At 42.1% G+C, this 20,531-nt stretch overlaps 1 protein-coding gene and 1 long non-coding RNA gene across 2 annotated transcripts in view; one reads left to right on the top strand and one right to left on the bottom strand.

The window, feature by feature from the left end:
- IL12RB2 (interleukin 12 receptor subunit beta 2) overlaps positions 1-20,531 on the bottom strand; it is a 112,519-nt gene that overhangs the window by 45,078 nt on the left and 46,910 nt on the right. The window contains exon 9 of the mRNA XM_030206182.1: positions 17,513-17,592. Coding sequence (XP_030062042.1) covers positions 17,513-17,592 — 80 coding nt within the window. The remainder of the gene's footprint in view (positions 1-17,512; positions 17,593-20,531) is intronic.
- LOC115472093 lies at positions 21-20,182 on the top strand. Its single transcript, XR_003942466.1, has 3 exons — positions 21-167; positions 5,918-5,919; positions 20,171-20,182. It is a non-coding gene; the product is annotated as an uncharacterized LOC115472093 (long non-coding RNA).

Genomic DNA, 20,531 nt, shown 5'->3' with positions numbered 1-20,531 from the left:
TTCGTTTCTAACAACCAGTGCTTAAGGTCTTGTATGGACTTCCTTCTGCCTCCAAAACCAATCAAAACCAGCAGATTTTGAAGAAAGAATCATAAGAAACCCTCTCTTCCAACATCCTAATGCCTGCTCTAACCTGGCATTATGTTTTGCAGCGGTAAGGCAGCTTTGTTTTGGATGCTCTGTTCTGATCGCTAGGGAGGAATACAAAATGACCTCATTTACAAGGGCTTGACTACATTAGCATGATACTCGTGCTGTTCATCTGCATGCTCATTTGCTACCACGCTCCAGGCCTCTGAACATTCTGTGCAGGTAAATGTGGACGCTAGTCCGGACTCCGGTGCTATTGGCCTCTAGCGCCCGCGTTTACTTTTGAGTATCGGTTCCTGAGTTCCTCTCACCCTCACAGTCTGTGTCTATTCCTCTCCTACAGCTCCACTATCAGTCACCCAGCATCTCTTCCTTTCTGTCTCTTACAGCATTTCAAAGCAGCCTTGTCTCTTCCAACCACTGACCTCTTTCCATTCCCTTCATCCCTCCCTTGCTCCCTTTATTCCTCTCCCAGTAACTCTCTGTCTTTTTTTTTTTAACCTTAACTGCTATAGGTATTTCTTTGGAAAGATAGGTAAAATTGTTATGCCAATAAAGTTATCTGAATCTCTCTGTCTGCTGCAATTGTCTTCCCCACTGGCAGCTGCTAGGCTACAGCAACTCCCTTCTCCCCTGCAGTCTATTGGACAGGCTGTAGGGGGAGACAGGGAGCCAGCAGCCAACACAAGGAGATTTTATGACAGGAGACGGCATGATGTCAAAAAGTTGAAGCCATCTCCCCTGTGCAGTTGCCATATTGTGTGACCCCCAAACATTCGCAGACACTATTGAAAACAATAGCAAACTTGTGATGTTTATGACGCCTATGTGTGGCTTTGTTTGGTTTTTTTTTTAATTCGGCAGCTTTTTAATTTATTTGAAAGCTTTCCATATGTAACCCAAGTTTTATTTTAACCTCTGGGGGGTCCCCATAACCCGGCCCTGAGGCTCAGGCAGAGCTGGGTCCTTTCTTAAAGCTGCCGGCTACAAAAATTAGGCTTCCTGTGGCTCTAAATAGAAGTCTGCTGCTCCAAAACATCTGCACCTGTAGACCGTGGCTCTTGCCCCAGGACCCCCCAGAGGTTAAAAAACCCTCCTGTTATGTATGGGAAGCTTTCAAATAAAAAAAAAAAAACCCACACAGGCAGTCATAAACCTCACAAGTTTACTACTGTTTTCAATAGCGTCTGCATTGCTGCCAGTGGGGGGGGGCGTTGCTTCAATATTGTGTTTTCAATTGCTAGGGACAGACAGGTTCCCTGGAGTCCTGCAGAGCTTGCCTGTCTCTGGCTATTGAAAAAGTGATAGTGAAACAGCATCTCCCACTGACTCCTGCTCAGCTTAGAGGGAACAGTGGTCGGTAGATCCATGCATGCTTTGCAATCTATTTGATAGTCTAATGGTTTTATTTCTATTTTTATCTGTTTTGCTTTTACTGTATCTTACCTCTTTCTCTCCTGTCACATTTGTCTTTTCCTACAGCTTTAAGGTTTATTCTGTTTGTAATTTGCTTTGATCGCACATATTGAAAGGCTTTTAAACGTAAACATAAATTTATGTGCCTGAAAATAAACGTTTCTGCAAGCCATTTTAGAAAACATATATGCTTATTTTTTTCTGAAGCTGTCACAGTGTCTACTATCCCTTGCCAGTTTCATTTTCACGGGGTCAGCAACCACTGGGGTGCATTCCCATAATCCCTCCAGTAGACTGCTACTCATTAGGAGCACTTTTCTGAAACTTAGATGACCCGGGTATCAGGAGTAAATCCCAATGTTGATCTTTTTGGACATAGACATATATTCCCCTTCTGAAATGAGGAATACACATTTTTTTTGGCCTGCCCAAAACATGCCCAGACCATGCCTTATCACCACATATGTGGTTTACAGTTTTAGATGTGTATATCCCATCTTTGTAAAATTGGGACCTAGATGAAAGGGTTGTTGGAATAATGTATTGTATTTTACATGCATTGTCTGTCACCAATTTTTTCTCTGTGATTACTCTGTGACCTCTGATGTGAATTTCCTAGAGAGGTCACACCCATGCAACTTCCTGTGTGGGGGTTAGGCACAGCACATGGAGCTCATGATCTCTCCTAAGCTGTGGATCTATGGTGGTGTGAGCATCCATTACCATCTAAGCACATGGAAAGAGCTGATAATCCAAATGTATAGTATTATGTATATATAAGCCTGTCTGAATATAATCTAACTACAAACTGTGAGTAAACAGATGTTTTGTTACTTCAACTTTAAAGTGACTCAGCAGTGAATTATTCTGGGGTGTATGAGAGAGATGAAGAAAAGAAATTAACATTTCTAAAGCTGAAGCTGTGTGTATAAAATCTGCTAATTATTTACTACAAATAATCCAACAAAAGGGTTATGGGCCCAGGGCCAGGAATTGAAAAAGAAGAGAAATATTACCAGGCAGTAAAAAAAGCCACATTTTTCTCTTAAGTTTTAAAAGAAAGATTCAGTCTGTCTCTCTCTCCCCCCACACACCAGACAGAAGGCTAAGAAAATGGCTGAGGGAGGAAATTCACCATTTTTCCACTCTCTCAAGGTGCCTAAATTAACTGAATTTAATTATCAGCAGTGGGAACTAAGATTCAGATGTCTCCTTCAAGCAAAGAAATTAAATATATGCTTAGACCAAAACAGAACAGCTGAAAATATGGCTGAATGGGACAATGCAAACTATTATGTGAAGTGCATGTTTTTGGAAGCTCTCTCAGAGAAACAAGCCATATTAGTGGAGGGAAAAGATACACCAAAGGACATCTTATATAAACTGAGAACTATGTATGCAACTACATATGCAAAACAGCAACCAATTTGGTTGGCAGAGTTGAATGAAACCAAATTAAGGGATAAAAGTAAGTGTAATGATCACATTATGCATCTTATGTCTTCATTTCAAAAGCTAGAACTTTCTGGAATTCCCATGTGTGATGCATTGAAAAGAGCATTTCTTTTTACCTCACTATCAAAGAAGTTTGATGTTTTTAGGTCTGTAAATGAAGCCATTGAAGGGCAATCTTTTGAACAGGCAGCATCAAAACTGAGGCAGGAATGCATAATTAATGATTCTGAGGAGATGTGTTCTCAAAGACAGTCAGAGAGAAATGAAACAAATTTCTTGGCAAAGAATAGAGGAAGGCGGAGCTATGGGAAAACTCCACCCAAGGGCAAGCTGATTTGCTATTCATGTGGAAAGGAGGGACATGTATCTAAATGGTGTAAGGAAACACAAAACACCCCCTCTAGCTCACCTAAGCCAATGGAACAAAAGAATTTTCAAAGCAGGACATGTATGAAAGACAATGATAAACATAAGAGCTTTCTAATGGCAGAAAAATCTTTGACTATGGTAAATAATAATTCAAATGAAAGTACTTGGATTTTGGATTCGGGGAGCACATGCCATTTAACCAATTGTAAGGATTTCTTTCAGGAAATGTGTCCAGAAGAAGGTATTCTTAAAACTGCAAACGCAGGGACTGCTAAGATCCAAGCAAAAGGCATTGGATTCTTAAAATGCAAAGTGTCTAATGAAGTTAAAGAAATTCCTGTAAGTGATGTCTTGTATATTCCCCAAGCAGTTTGCAATATGCTTAGTGTATCTACATTAGATAAGAAGGGATTTGTGATTCATTTTGAAAACAGTAAGTGCACAATCTCTAAAAATGATGAAGTGTATGCTGAAGCTTTTATGCATAATGATGTTTATAAACTGAGCATTTCAGGTGAAGCCTCACATATGGCGCAAGTAAGGAAGAATGATGGTAAATGTAGTCTGGAAATCTGGCACCGCCGCCTGGGACATCGTGATTTTAAGGTGATCCAGGATCTTCACAATGGGCAACTAGCCACAGGCATTCAGATAAGTGCAAATACTGGTAAAATGGAGAAATGCATAGACTGTGTTACTCAAAAAGGTGTGAGACCCTCATTTCCTGCATACACAGGAAATAGGAGTAATAAAGTACTGGACTTAATACACAGTGACTTATGTGGACCGTTTAATATCCCATCATTGGGAAATAACAGATTTGTGCTAATATTCTTGGATGATTTCTCTAGATATTGTGTGGCCTATTTGCTGAAAGAAAAAAGTCAAGTCACAGACATGCTGAAGAAATACGTAGCCATGGTGAGCAATAAATTTGAAAGAAAACCAAAGGTTCTTCAGACCGACAATGGTGGTGAGTTCACTTCACAAAGCATGCGCACATTTCTAGAACAAGAAGGCATTCAGCATATCACAACAGTAGCTTATACACCAGAGCAAAATTCTGTTGCAGAGAGAAAATTTAGGTCACTTGTGGAAATGACCAGATGTATGCTGTCAGATAGCAATCTCCCTAAAAGACTATGGGGGGAAGCTATTCTCACAGCAGTGTACCTACAAAACAGAATGCCAACTAAAGGCGCTGAGCGCACACCACATGAGACATGGCATGGTAGGAAGCCAAACCTGTCACACATAAGAACATTTGGAAGTACAGCATATGCTCATGTACCAAAGCAAAGAAGGCATAAGCTGGATTCCACAACAGAAAGGGGCATTTTAGTTGGCTATGCTCCAGGACACAAAGGATATAGAATTTTGAATCTGAAAACTGGCATTGTTGGCATAAGACATGTTACATATTTTGATGAAAACAAAAGGGTTGATAAAGGCTGGATTATCCCAGATGAGCCTTATCATCCAGAATATGAAACTAGAACCATAATAGACATGCCAGTATATATAAATGCCATACCAAGGCAGATGTCTGAAAGCAACTCATCTGTATCTAACGAGGAACAGGCAGAGGAAGCAGACACAGAAAGAATCATTGCAGGAGACAGTACAGTTGGAGAAGGGGAATCAATTGGAGAAGGACTCTCAGATTTAGAGGATGCGGAAAGGTCAGACCAACCTGTTGTCAGACGCTCATCCAGGGAAAACAAAGGTGTTCCACCCCCAAGACTGTCTTACCTAACAAAGTCAGCAGAAGCTCAAGAGCCCTTAACATGGGATGAGATTGAGAAAATGCCAGCAGAAGAAGCTGCTGAATGGCGTAAAGCTGCACAAGAAGAAATTGATGCATTGGATAAAAATAATACTTGGATTCTTACAAAATTACCTCCTGGCAAGAAAGCTATAGGATGCAAATGGGTATTCAAGTTAAAAAGGAATGCACAAGGAAAAGTGGAAAGGTATAAAGCCAGATTAGTCGCAAAGGGATATCTTCAAAAATATGGAGAAGATTTTGATGAAGTGTTTGCACCTGTAGTGAAACACACGACAATTAGAACACTTCTGAGCATTGCAGTCTCAAAAGGCATGCAAGTCAACCACATTGATGTGAAAACAGCATTTCTTCATGGAGATATAACTGAAGACTTGTACATGGAACAGCCAACAGGTTTCATAAATACAAAACAAAGACAGCTAGTGTGTAAATTAAACAAAGGTCTTTATGGATTAAAGCAAAGTGCAAAATGTTGGAATGACAAATTGCATGAAATATTGACAAATTTAGGATTTAAGCAAGGTGAAGCAGATAAATGCTTGTACACTAGGTGCAGAAATGGACAATATGCATACATTTTAGCTTTTGTTGATGATCTGCTCATTGCAAGCGAAAGTGAGCAAGAGTACAAGGACATTGTAAAATATTTAAACCTCAATGTTGAGATAAAAGAACTTGGTAATGTGTCATACTATCTTGGTATAGAAATTGAGAAACAAAATGATGGTTCTTATCTTCTAAGCCAGAAGCAGAAAATAAATGAGCTTATTGAAAGTTTAGGTATGCAAGATGCCCAAGTTGTAAGCACTCCCATGATCACTGATTTTCTGAAGGATGAAACAGTAAGAGAACCTTTACCAGATAACATCCAATATAGATCAGCCATAGGTAAGCTTTTATATCTGACTATCACATACAGGGCTGATATAGCAAATGCAGTAGGAATTTTGAGCAGAAGGGTCAGCTCACCTACCAAATCAGATTGGACTGCAGTTAAAAGGATGGTAAGGTATTTAAAAGGTACCATTGATTGTAAATTAAAGATTTCAGCCAATAGTAATCCAAAACTAATATGTTACTGTGATTCAGATTGGGCAGGGGATCATTCTGATTATAAATCCACAAGTGGATATGTGTTTATGTATGGAAATGTACAAATTTCTTGGGCCAGTCATAAACAAAGTATTGTGAGTCTGTCTTCTACAGAAGCTGAATATGTGGCCGTATCAGAAGCATGCAGAGAACTGATGTGGATTGAAAAACTTTTGCTGGATTTTGGAATAGCTGAACAGAGACCAATCCAGATAATGGAAGATAATCAGAGCTGCATCAGACTGTCACAGAATGACAAGGTTCAGTCACGCACCAAGCACATCGCAACGAAATATCACAACGTGCGAGAGCTGGCGAAAGAAGGGGTCATCAGTCTAGACTATTGTCACACCAGTGAGATGACAGCTGACATCATGACCAAACCGTTACCCAGAGAACGTTTTGAGAATCTGCGAATAAAGCTTGGATTTTGTATGAATTAATAATTGCATGACAGTTATGCATGAGAAGGGGTTTGTTGGAATAATGTATTGTATTTTACATGCATTGTCTGTCACCAATTTTTTCTCTGTGATTACTCTGTGACCTCTGATGTGAATTTCCTAGAGAGGTCACACCCATGCAACTTCCTGTGTGGGGGTTAGGCACAGCACATGGAGCTCATGATCTCTCCTAAGCTGTGGATCTATGGTGGTGTGAGCATCCATTACCATCTAAGCACATGGAAAGAGCTGATAATCCAAATGTATAGTATTATGTATATATAAGCCTGTCTGAATATAATCTAACTACAAACTGTGAGTAAACAGATGTTTTGTTACTTCAACTTTAAAGTGACTCAGCAGTGAATTATTCTGGGGTGTATGAGAGAGATGAAGAAAAGAAATTAACATTTCTAAAGCTGAAGCTGTGTGTATAAAATCTGCTAATTATTTACTACAAATAATCCAACAAGGGTGACTATGACAAAATGAGGAAAATGGTTAAAAGGAAGCTGAAAGGGTCGGCCGCAAAAGTTAGGACGTTAAATCAGGCATGGATGTTGTTTAAAAATACCACCATGAAAGCCCAGACTAGATGTATTCCACGTATTAACAAAGGTGGAAAAAAGAGCAAACAGCAGCCAGCGTGGTTAAAAGGTGAGATGAAAGAGGCTATTAGAGTCTAAAGAACATCCTTCAAAAGATGGAAAAAGAATCTGAATGAAGAAAATAAGAAGAAGCATAAGCACTGTCAAGCCAGAAGCAAAGCATTGAATAAGAAGACTAAAAGAAAATATGAAGAAAAACTTGCCAGGGAGACAAATAGAAACAAATTTTTTCAAGTATATCAGAAGCAGGAAGCCTGCGAGGGAATCTGTGGGACCGTTAGATCAGGAAGGAGCAAAAGGAGTACTTAGGAGCCCTCAGGGAGGACAAGGCCATAGTGGATAGGTTAAATGAATTTTTTGCTTCGGTCTTTACGGAAGAATATGTAAAAGATCTACCTATACCAGAAATGGTTTTCAGGAGTAACGATGCAGTGGAACTGAAAGAAATCTCGGTGAACTTGGAAGATGTACTGAGTCAAATTGACAAGTTAAAGAGTGTTAAATCACCTGGACTGGATGGTATACACCTTAGGGTATTGAAAGAACTCAAACATGAAATTGCTGATCTGCTGCTAGTGATCTGTGACCTGTTGTTAAAATCATCTGTAGTACCTGAAGACTGGAGGGTGGCTAAAGTGATGCTGATTTTTAAAAAGGGTTCAAGCGGTGATCCAGGAAATTACAGACCAGTAAGCCTGACTTCAGTGCTGGAAAAATAGTGGAAACAATTATAAAGAATAAAATTACAGAACACGTAGAATCAGCATGGATTCAGCCAAGGGAGGTCTTGCCGCACCAATTTGCTTTGACAAAGTACCTCATGAGAGACTCCTGAGAAAATTAAGGAGCCATGGGATTGGAAGAAATGTCCTTCTGTGGATTAAGAATTGGTTATTGGACAGTTACCTTTTAATTTTGGAGTGACTTTAACATCCATCTTGATGACGACACAAAACCACGTTCTCTAAGATTCTCGACGTTCTTAGAGGATATTGGAGTGATACAATATGTCAGAGGGCCAACTCATATGGTGGGCCATACCCTGGACCTTGTAATGACTAATTGTACTAATCCACTGACAATGCCAGTTTCCTGGTCTGATCATTATTCCCTTCATTTTAAATTTTCACTTCATAAACCAGTTCATATTGCTATGCCTTCCTTTATTCTGACCAGATGTCTGGGATGCCTAGATCCACTTCCTCTTTCCTCTCTCTCTGACTACTTTCCCTTAGAGTTTAAAGACCAGTCATTGGAGGAACAGATCACTGCTCGGAACTGTGTCCTAACGGACAACATTGCCCCTACAAAAACCATTAATGCTAGGGAGCAACAGTCCTAGCCCTGGTATCACCCCAGCCTGAAATTATGCAAACAACAGGTGCGAAAAGCAGAACACCAATGGCATAAATTGAGAGCTGAAGATTTGAGAAACAAATGTAAGCAATGACTCAGTAGCTAAGATCTCTTATTTTTCAAAACAAATATGAAAAGCCTCAAGCTCACGTAAACAACTTTTTTCCATTGTAAAAAAATTCACAGAAAAGCCAGCCCTCAGCACTGCCCATGTGTCAAACCGAAATTGGTTCAACTGGAGTGACATTTGCAGTGCTTTCACATTCATTAGGACGGATAGTTGTTTAATGCCCAAATTCTAGCTCAGGTTCACTACACATTTCCTCTGGAACCTTCTGTGCCAAATGTGGTTACATTTTTGCATTTTTTTTTTAGTATTGTCCTTTTTTTAGGACCTCCACGTGTCAAAGCTGAGAGAATGAAATTCAATAAGACAGAAAACATTTCATGTGCATTCAGCTGGACCTGTTCAAGGCTTTACTGGGCGAAGAACATAACAGGACCGTATGACAAAACGAAAGAGGATTTGGCTCCCAGTTTTTGTCTGTTCCTTAAGATAAAAAGTCAATGCTTGCCAAGATAAGGCCAATGCCAGGGAGTGGCAAGGCTACGCAGTGTTTCTGCCTGTCACACAGGCTATTTTAGAGTTCACATTTGCACCCTGAAAATTGAGAAGGCTGATGGCAAATATTTCTCAGTCATGTGCTGAAACACTGTCTACGCTCTTCTGAGGAAGGTGGTTGGGATAAATATTGAGGATCTCTATCTAGGAAGAGGAAGGGATCTAAAGCCAAACAAATGACACCGAGTGTAACCTGCCTGGAGCAGAAGGTACAATCCTATATGAAGGCACAGAGGAGTTAACCTGCCTGTTCTGCACAGAGTGGCAGGTAAGACTCCAGCCACCTTGCTGGGCAGACTAGATGGACCATCTGGTCTTTCTGTCTTTTACTATGTTACAAGGCACCAATAGCAGTCTGCAAAGCCAAATTCTCTTAGGGTGGTACATAGACTGGCAAGGAACTCTAGATCGCTCCATAAAACTTACTTTCTAATGTGAAGCAGCAAAGCTGTTTGGATATAATGTTGATCGATGCCTTTCTATGATATACCTGTCTGAGGACCCCCCACGTCCTGAGTTGTGCAAGAGATGGTGTTCTGCCTTATGTAACTAAGGGGTCTTTTCATTAAAGCAGTCGGCACATAAATCAGTGCATGGTGTTAGTGCGCGGCACGGTAACAGTGACCACGCTAACATGACACTTGGCTAATGCTATTTCATGAATTAAGAGCTGGATTCTATATATGGCGCCTGAAAATTGACACAGAAAAAAACACGCCTAGATGTATTCTATAAAGTATGCCTAGATTTAGGCGCGGTTTATAGAATACGTCTAGCAGCCATGCCTGCACCTAGTTCTAGGTGAGTCCATTTACACCAAATAAAACTTGGTGTAAATACCAGCGCCCAAGTTAGGCCCAGAGCAAGTATATTCTTTAACCGTGAACGTAGATTTTTGGAACGCCATCAATTTATTTATTACATTTGTACCCCGCGCTTTCCCACATAATGCAGGCTCAATGCAGCTTACATAGTAATTTGAAATACAAAGTCATATAATAGAAATTTCAAAACATTATAAGTTGGGCTTGATAGTGTATGATTAGGATAAGAGAGGGTAGACAGGATAGGATAGTATAATTTGGGAGAAAAGGGGTAAGGAGGGATAAAATAAAAGGGAAATGGAGAAGAGAAGGATGGGATGAGTAAAGGGGGAATGGGGAGGTGGGGTAAATAAAACCAATGATGAGGTCGTCATCTAAGTCAGAACAGAATTGGGAGTGGAGGTTGGTGAGATTAGGTTGGGACATTAGGATAGGCTTGCTTAAAGAGATGAGCTTTCAGCATTTTTCTAAAGGGCAAGTAGTCGTTAATTAATCGGATTGGTCTGGGTAGAGCATTCCAAAGCTGGCTGCCCAAAAAGGAGAAACTGGATGCATAGTAGGTCTTGTATTTAACTCCTCTACAATTGGGAAGGTGTAGGTTGAGATAAGTTTGTGAAGAAATAGATCTGTTTCTGGCAGGGAGGTTGATCAAATCACAAAAGTAGCCGGGGGATTCACCGTATATGATCTTGTGGGTCATTGTGTTGATCTTGGAATTTATTCTTTCTTTGATGGGGAGCCAGTGAAGCTTTGCTCGAAGAGGTGATGCACTTTCGAATTTTGATTTGCCAAAAATAAGTCTGGCTGCCGTGTTTTGGGCAGTTTGGAGTCTCTTCAGTTATTTGGGTTTTGCATCCTAAAAAAACACTGTTGCTGTAGTCAGCGTGGGTAATAACAGTGGACTGTATCAGGTTCCGGAAAGTGTTGAATGGGAGATATGGCTTCACTCGTTTCAATATCCACATCATTTCCAGTCCGGCTTTGTCTTCAAGTTCCAGCCTTGCCTTGTCTCCTAGTCTCTGTCTTGCTGTGTCTCCAGTTCTTGCCTTGTTTGCTTAGTTGGGGTGGAGGAGTAGCCTAGTGGTCAGTGCATCGGACTTTGATCCAGGGGGACTGGGTTCCATTCCCACTGTAGCTCCTTGTGACTCTGAGCAAATCACTTAACCCTCCACTGCCCCAGGTACAAATAAAGTACCTGTATATAATATGTAAACCGCTTTGAATGTAGTTGCAAAAAAACACAGAAAGGTGGTATATATCAAGTCCCATTCCTTTCCCCTTTCCCTAGTTGTGTCTGGATCCAGTTCGTGCCCTGTTTTCCTTGCATTGCCCTGTCTGAAACCAGTTCTTGTCTTGTCCTGCCTAGCCCTGTTTTCAGCCAAATCCCGCCTGCCTTATCTCCAGTTCAAGTCCCCCACACTCTGCTTAAGCTATAAAACCAACCTTTTTCCTCTGCTGTGTGGTCTTAGCCACATCGGGAAACAGACTAACCCTCTGCCCACAAAATGAGGAATCCCTAATCTTAAAGAAACTTTTAAAGATCATGCTCTTATCTAGCTGCAAATTCAGGATTACTACTAGGGTGGACTTGGTAGATATGTTATCCTGCGAGGGTTCCAGGAAGGTGGAGAAGTTCCACTTCACTTTCTTTTGTCTTGTGGGATTTTCAACACCTCTCGCATATATTTTCCATAGTTCTTGTGCAGATATAAACATAGTTCTTGGCAAGTTGAGAAATCTCACTTTCCTCTCTCTCACAGCTTGTTCAATGCTTCCGTGTTATTATGAAAGTGGTGGCATAGCCACAGTTTTGGCTCCCCAAGCTCTGCCAGCTGCAGAGCCCCCCCCCCCCCCCCGAGTTGTCTGAACCTTGGGGCAGTAGGTGGCACATTTCCAGCTGCAAATGCTGACACCCCCTGCACATGCCTAGTTCAACCGGCACACCCTATGCACGCATGCGTGGGGAGTGCCAATGTTGGCAGCTGGAAATATGACCTGGAGTTGAGGCGGCTCAGGGGGACTCCAGAGAGGACTCTTCAGCTGGCAGGGCTTGGGGATCCCCACTAGCCAAGGTATTCATTTTTACTACTTCAGGGCAGGGGAGGGGGGTTGGGGGAGTAGCGGGTGGAGAGGAAATGCATGGGCCGTGCTCACTCACTTCACCCCCAGGCTCACCCAGAAATTGAGGTATGGCTACTCTACTGTATGAAAGACCAAATTCTCCTTATTAATCCAGACACCCGAAGTTTGGAGGGCTGAGATTCAGTTTCACCCACTGCTCAGCCTGGCACCCTGATCTTCAAGCTTCGCTTTAGCCTTTTGTGGAAAGATTACAGTTTGTGATATAAATCCACACAATCCATGTCACCACCTCTCAAATATCTTCCAGGGAAACTTTCATAGGGCTTACTAGAGTAGAAACCACTAGCCCCCAATGAAGAAATTGCAACCGGACCTTCTGAGAACTCGAACCAAATATGGAGCCCCAAGCTTCAGGGCCACTTCTGCCCTCATCCTGAGCTGGTGGAGGTGAGGACTACATCCCCTGTGTATCCACCTCCTCCAGTTAACCTTGTTCAAGCAGCTCGGTCTTATCCTCCAACAAATGTCCACTCAGCGTTGGTGCTTCCTGGTCTATAAACACACTCATCCAGGCTATCTCCTTCTCGGTGCCAGCATGATGTGCATCATTTGAGTGAAGTGAAAGTGAGGCACCACTGGGGCTCAGACATAGGCGGTTGGTGGCCCAACTGTTTGGGGAGGCTAAAGGGGGCGGGGTTAGGGGTGGGGGCCAGGGGTGGAGTTTAAATCCTTAATTGTCTGAGAACACACAGAAAAAATAAATAAATAAAAATAAAAGTCACAATTAATACCTTTTATTAAATTTAGATATTAGATATATATCATATGTCAAAGAATAAAGTGGTTGCTCAAAGCATATTCTAACCATAATCGCTCAACTGCAAAACACTGCACAACTTTGTGCAAAAACACACTCAGAACCTTACTGTATCATAAATATTACACTGGGCAGAACCTAATACACCAATATACCACCCATACGGAAAATGCAGACCGTCAACAATATGAAACAAGGGATCATATCATCACAATTCTCATGTACAGCCACAAAACACCCTAATTCATGTTTAATGTGGGATAAAATGCCATAAATAAGTAAATAAATATAAACTTTTAATGTTGAGCACCTGATTCTCAAAGTGGACATATTCTAAACACTATAATGAAAATAAAATGATCTTTTCTACCTTTGTTGTCTGGTGACTTTTTCTGATCATGCTGGCCCAGCATCTGATTCTGCTGCTATCTGTCCTAAGGTGTCAGTGCAAGTCTCTTTGGTATGAACTGCTCATGTGCCGTTCAGGAAGTCACCCTCGTTAAATATCTCCCTGGCAACCCAGGACACCTCCAGCCAACCCCCCTGCTCTCCCAGCAGTAAGGTAAACAAATTAAACCATAAACCAATTTCTACAACTGGTTACACAAGGCTAGAGACAGCTCCTGTTGTGAGGATGGAGGTAAATCAACAATTTAAACCCCCCAGAGCAGCGGGACTCCACAGCTGATCCATCCTGCTGCAGCAGGGGAGGCTTAGCCTCCCCAAGCCTCTTATACTGGGCGCCTATGGGCTCAGAGATATCAAGAGCTATTCAAAGGTGTTGCAGTTTCGAAAACAACTTAAAAGCCTGGCTATTTGAGAAGGCCTTTAGTACTTATTTAAAAATAAAGTAGAAAAAGATATTGAAGGCTCAGATATTTTAATGGTGCTCAAGGTTTACGTGGATATTTTTGGCTGTAAGTTAGTCGCTGGATTAAGTCACCATTGTATTTGTAATTTATTTTTGTTGCTTTGATGTTTTTAATTATGTATGTTTTACTGTTAGCTACCTGGAACTATGGAAAGAGCAGTTTATAAGTGTTTAATAAATAAAATTAATAAAGAGCTTAGTGGAAGATTGAATGCTGCTCCCCATAGTAGTCACTTGCTGTAGCATGTGGCAGAGTCAAACCATGGTGATTCGTTGGCCCATGGACTATCACCCAGGCTCTTCTTGGACTTTGCCTTCCTCTTCTCCATGCTTGGTTAGAGAAATGTAACTCCAACAACTGACTGAAATCTGAGCTAGCTGCCAGCACATCCTTCAAATTGCTATTTTGCCATGCCCTCTGGTTTTGAGGATCTGGAGGCCCATTTGGGATTATTACAGGTCCAAGGGCCCATTTGTAGATTGAGGACAGAAAAATTAGGGGTCTGGAAGCTCATTTGGAGATTGGAAAATGATTTGAAGTTCCAGATTTCTATTCCAGGATATATATATATTACTACTACTACTACTATTTAGCATTTCTATAGCGCTACAAGGCGAACGCAGCGCTGCACAAACATAGAAGAAAGACAGTCCCTGCTCAAAGAGCTTACAATCTAATAGACAAAAAAAAAAAGTAAGCAAATCAAATCAATTAATGTGTACAGGAAGGAGGATGTGATTCCAGAGACTGGATTTGTGTTTGCCAGGGAGAGGGGGTAGAAAATGTAGGAAGGACTAGTGGTATATGATAAGGGAAAGGGGACAGGATTTGATATACTACCTTTCTGTGGTTACAATCAAAGTGGTTTATCAAACATACAAATGGCGAGTGACCGTACTCACTTGCAAATGCGCAGTAGAGACTTCCCTCTCTGTCCTGCCCCCGCGTCAATACGTAATGATGGGGGGTGGGACAGAGAGGGAAACTGCGCGAAGGGGAGGGAATTGCCGAGGTCGCCACTGCCCCCTCCCCCCCGAGTTCACCACTGCTAGTACCCCCCCCCCCCCGAGTCGCCGCCGCCGCCACCCCTCCATCCGGCCCGTCTCTTCGCTATTCAACTTACATCTCCGCAGCAGGCAGATCAGCTGAGCTGCCGTTGGTCTTCCTTCCCTGCCTGTGACCCGCCCTCGCCGACGTTACGTCACACAAGGGCGGGACACAGGCAGAGAAGGAAGGCCGACGGGAGCTCAGCTGATCTGCCTGCTGCGGAGATGTAAGTTGAATAGCGAAGAGACAGGCTGGGTGGAGGGGTGGCGGTGGCGACTCGGGGGGGTACTAGCAGTGGTGAACTCGGGGGGGGGGAAGGGGGCAGTGGCGACCCACTAGCCCGTTTTAACGGGCTCAACGGCTAGTATATTATATACCGGTACTTATTTTGTGCCTGGGCAATGGAGGGTTAAGTGACTTGCTCAGAGTCACAAGGAGAACAAGTACTTACCCTGAGTATATCCAATGTTAATACCTATCAATCCCTTTATAATATGGCTTTTGACAGAAAACCTTTATAATACGGCTTTTGACAGAAAATTTTGCATGTGCAATAGTGTTGTTTTTAGGGAAGTGGTGGTAACACTAATGAGCATGGAAATGGTGCATGTTAAAACAGCCCATATACGAGCACCAGTACTAACTATCCTGTTTAATGTTATAATGCCACCACTGGGCTCTAAACTAGAAACAGCAGGGTTCCACATTTTTCTATATGCAGACTTTATATATCCCCTTTGACAATAAGGTTAATGAAATTCTTGGCAGAATCAAGTCAGGTCTTGACCTCATGGAATCTTGGGCATCTGACTTTAGACTAAAACTAAACCAAGAGAAAACCAAGTTCTTGCTAGTAACAAACCCTTTTGACCATACCCCATTGATCAAACTACTTATCCAATGGAAAATGCACTAAAAATACTTGGAGTGATTATAGACTGCTGCTTAACATTTGAACCACAAGTCTCCTTGGTTGTATCCAAATATTTCAACACTCTTTGGAAGTTAAAACGTATAAGGTCTTACTTCCCAACCTTGATCCTTAGGCTCCTGATACAATCCCTTGTACTAACACAACTGGATTACTGCAATGTAATCTATGCTGGTTGTAAAGAACAGTTAATTAAAAAAAAATTCAAACTGTTCAAAATACAGCAGCCCACCTCATTTACAATATGTCACGCTTTGACAGTGCAACCCCTCTGCTATTCATTTGCTACCTATAAAAGCTAGAGTCTACTTCAAGGTCTGTGCTTTTATTCATTTAATAATTTATGGATTGGCCTCATATTACATGCAGCTAATCATAGAACGTCCTCTGCGTAACACAATCTCTGGAGCAAGAGATTATATTACATTACATTTCCCCAGTTGCAGAAAGATTGTTTATAAATCTGTTCTATCAATGGACTTTACCTACCTGGGCACAAAATGGTGGAATTTATTACCAAAGTCAATTAAACATCAATATAATTATCTACATTTCCGCAAATCTCTTTAACAAATTCTTGTCAACAGAAAACTAACTTAGTTTAATTTCCATATAATGTCAACTTATATGAAGTATATACATAATGTAACTTCTGTATACAATTCAATCGATTCTTCAATTACTTCAATTGTTTTGTACTTATAATTATAAATCTTGCATTAACTTAAACTGCATTGTTGTTACTATCTCCCCTTTCATTGCTATAATGATTGTTCTTTACCATACATTGCAGTCAACTTTTTCTTCTATATCCTTGATATAATCCTCCCAATTTTTCAACTTATAATTAACTTACTACACTGGTACTACTCTGTTCCTTTTCACTGCTATATTGATTATTTGCTGTAAGCCACATTGAACTCAAGATTCCTTGGAATAATGTGGGATATAAATGTCACAAATTAGAAGCGTAACCAGGCCTCGACTGGGGACGAAGACACATTTTGGCCCACCTCCCCGCTGCCCCCCCCCCCCCCCCCATGATGGCACCTTGGCTGGCGGGGGTCCCCCAACCCCCAACAGCTGAAGCGTTTGTCCTGCACTGGTCTCACATTGCCTGCCCTGCTGTGTTCTCAGTCGAGCCATGCACGCTTGTTTTCATGAAACTGAGCATGCTCAAAGTGTCGTGCATGCTCAGTTTCACTAAAACGAGTGTGCACAGCACAACTGAGAAGAGCAAGGTAGGCAATGTGAGACCAGCGCGGGACAAGCACTTCAGCTGGCGAGGGTTGGGGACACCCACCAACCAAACCAGGGGCCCCAGAGACAATTTTTTTTTTTTGGGGGGGGGGGGGGGGGAGCAGGCCCCTGTGCCTCCTGTAGCTACGCCACTGTCACAAATAAATAAAATAAAATAATAAATAAACATTTCAAGGACTTGTTTTGTTTACGATCTTCCACTTCTTGTGCTTGTTTGGTTTCCCTTGTGGAAGTACTGCTCTTCTTTCCCTGGCTTCGTTTCAACATGGCAGCATGTTGCATCTCATCACTAATGGACATCCCATGTCCATGTTAAAATCAGTGTAACACACTATTCACCTTCCACTATCCACACTATCCACCTTCAGTTGAGAATAATTTTGTGGATGAGCAGGACCAAGAAAGCAAACTTAAGAAGAGATACTGTATAAGATTTTACCTTCCACAGCAGAGTGATGGTTCGGGTTTCATTGTCCACAGGGTGCAGAAGGTACCAGACATCCAGTTCACCAACTGGCACTGAATAAGGAGATAACATATAGAGGTTGCAGATAATTCTTTTTTTTTTTAATGGATTTCTGAGCATGTACACCACCCCTAGCCTCACAAACTTGTATCACCCAAAACGAGGCAAAGACCAATACAGAAAAAACAACAAAAGTGTATCCCACCTCTGAGGTTTGTGTTATTATGCGAGTGCAAGAGCTCATTTTTAAAAAGGGGAAAACAAATGCATTCTTATGCAAATCTGAACAAAGGATAAAGATCCACCTGAGGGTAGGTGTAATAGGAAAGACACATTTTGAAAGAAAGGATATTCTATTTACATTTTGTTCCATTATACTCATGTTTCACATTTCTGGAAAGCTTTACCACCTTTTTGAAAGAAATCACTCAAGGTGGTGTACAGCAAGAATAAGTCAAACACAAGCAATAGACAATTACAGCAGTAAAAATATTCAAACAACAATACAAAGTAGGGTATAGTCAATTTGCATGTCATTAGCGTTAAGCATGAGGAAGCAGCTCAGACACGCTGATCGGGCGGTATTTCACGCCAGAGTTTTTATCTTTGGGCTATTTGTGATGCTGCAGCAAGTATATGCAGCATCTAAAGCACAGATATTTAAAAAATGAACAAGGACTAGAGAGAATTAAAAATAAAAACACATAAAAATAAATCCTAAAAAATAAATAAATAAAATTTAAGCACACTCGTAGCACTGAGCATGAGGAACAACTGCAGGAGGATTCTTCTTGGGCATGCACTCAAGAGTTGTGCTTAAAACACAGCTCTTGAGCACATGCCCAGAATGCCAGAGGGGGAGGAGGAAGAAGAAGGCAGCGGCTCCCAGCCTGCAGAAAGAAGGTGCTTGGTATTTGTACTACATATTTTTCTTTTGAAAGAAGCCTGAAATGTACTTCCCTTGAGACAACTTGGTTTCTCGCTTGTGATCTGGGGTCCCGAAGCATCAGAACTCACACTAGTAGATATAGAGGGGCATAATCGAACGGGGACGCCCATCTCTAAGGACGTCCATCTCTAAGGATGTTCCTGCGAAGCGGGGGGGGGGGGGGAGGAGGAACCTGTATTATCGAAACAAGATGGATGTTCATCTTTTGTTTTGATAATACGGTTGGGGACGCCCAAATCTCAACATTTAGGTCGACCTTAGAGATGGTCGTCCCCAGTTTTCGGCCATAATGGAAACTGAGGACGCCCATCTCAGAAATGACCAAATCCAAGCCATTTGGTCGTGAGAGGAGCCAGCATTCGCAGTGGACTGGTCCTCCTCACATGCCAGGACACCAACCGGGCACCCTAGGGGGCACTGCAGTGGACTTCACACATTGCTCCCACGTGCATAGCTCCCTTACCTTCGGTGCTGAGCCCCCAAAACCCACTCCCCACAACTGTACACCACTACCATAGCCCTTAGGGATGAAGGGGGGCACCTACATGTGGGTACAGTGGGTTTCGGGTGGGTTTTGGAGGGCTCACATTTACCACCTCAAGTGTAACAGGTGGGGGGGGGAGGGCCTGAGCCCGCCTGCCTGAAGTGCACTGCACCGATGCTCAGAGAACAGCACCCTGAAGAAGGGTCCCTAACACAAAAACCTAATGCCAGCTCAGAGCTGGTGTTAGGGTTTGTGAAGAGAAGATTTCCTTTTCAAGGGAACCAATCGGGGAGGGAGGAAGTAAAGAGATATACAGCAGTTAGGTGGTGCTGGACTGGCCTTGCACACTTTCAGGTGAGCAGAAGGAGCGCCTACCTAGGGTACATTATCTAGGTTCTTTTCGAAAGGGAAGGACGCCCATCTTCCGACACAAATCGGGAGATGGGCATCCTTCTCCCGAGGTCACCCAAATTGGCATAATCGAAAGCCAATTTTTTGCATCCTTAACTGCTTTCTGTTGCGGGGACGACCAAAGCTCACAGGGGCATGTCGGCAGTGTACCGAAGGCGGGACGGGGTGTGGTTAAGAGATGGGTGTCCTCAGCCGATAATGGAAAAAAGAAGGGCGTCCCTCACGAGCATTTGGTTGACTTTCCTTGGTCCCTTTTTTTTAACGACCAAGCCTTGAAAAGGTGCTCGAACTGACCAGATGACCACCGGAGGGAATCGGGGATGACCTCCCCTTACTCCCCCAGTGGTCACCAACCCCCTCCCACCCTTAAAAAAAATTCAAAAACATTTTTTTCCAGTCTCTATGCCAGCCTCAAATGTCATACCCAGCTCCATCAGGTCCCTGGAGCAGTTTTTAGTGGGTGCATTCAGTAACCTGCAGGGCTATTGCTTAAGTTTATTCAATAACTTGCAGGTCTTTAAATCACAAATGAAACATAACTACCTTTCTGAGCATGTTTTTAGAAAAGCAAGTTATGTTTCTGGTTCACTATCCTGCTTTCCTTTCTTCTCCTTCCATGGTGCACCAGCCAAAATATGGAAACTGGATGAACAGGATTGGTGTAACCTATCTTTGTTGCTGCACCACAATTAATGTCAGTACCCCATGAGTAATTGCATTTACTGGAAAAACCTCAGGCTTCACAAGAGTTCCAGTATCATTGCTAATTTCTGGCAAGGGGCAGAAGTTTTCAGGCACTTCGTCCTCGGTGGCATGTTTGAACAAATACCAGCTGCTCCCATTTTACCAAACTTGAAGGCAAATTCAAGTTCTTCAAGTAACACCCTCAATTCATGAAACCTTCCCAGCATATAAGGTGTGAAAATGCTAACCCATTACAACTCACACAGAACCAGCTAATAACTCCATGGTTCAAATTGCACTGGTGCTCCTTGTAACCTTGTATTTGTATTATCTATTTATTATACTGGCATTGTTTGTTCATTCATTTATTATTTATGCAATTGAGTAACCCATTATTGGGAGAGCGGGCTAAATACATGAATGAATAAATACATAAAACAAGTCACTTAGGGACCCTTTTACTA

Source organism: Microcaecilia unicolor, chromosome 6 (assembly GCF_901765095.1).
Source record: "Microcaecilia unicolor chromosome 6, aMicUni1.1, whole genome shotgun sequence".
Lineage (NCBI taxonomy): Eukaryota > Metazoa > Chordata > Amphibia > Gymnophiona > Siphonopidae > Microcaecilia > Microcaecilia unicolor.
This window is presented reverse-complemented; position numbering and strand designations above follow the sequence as displayed.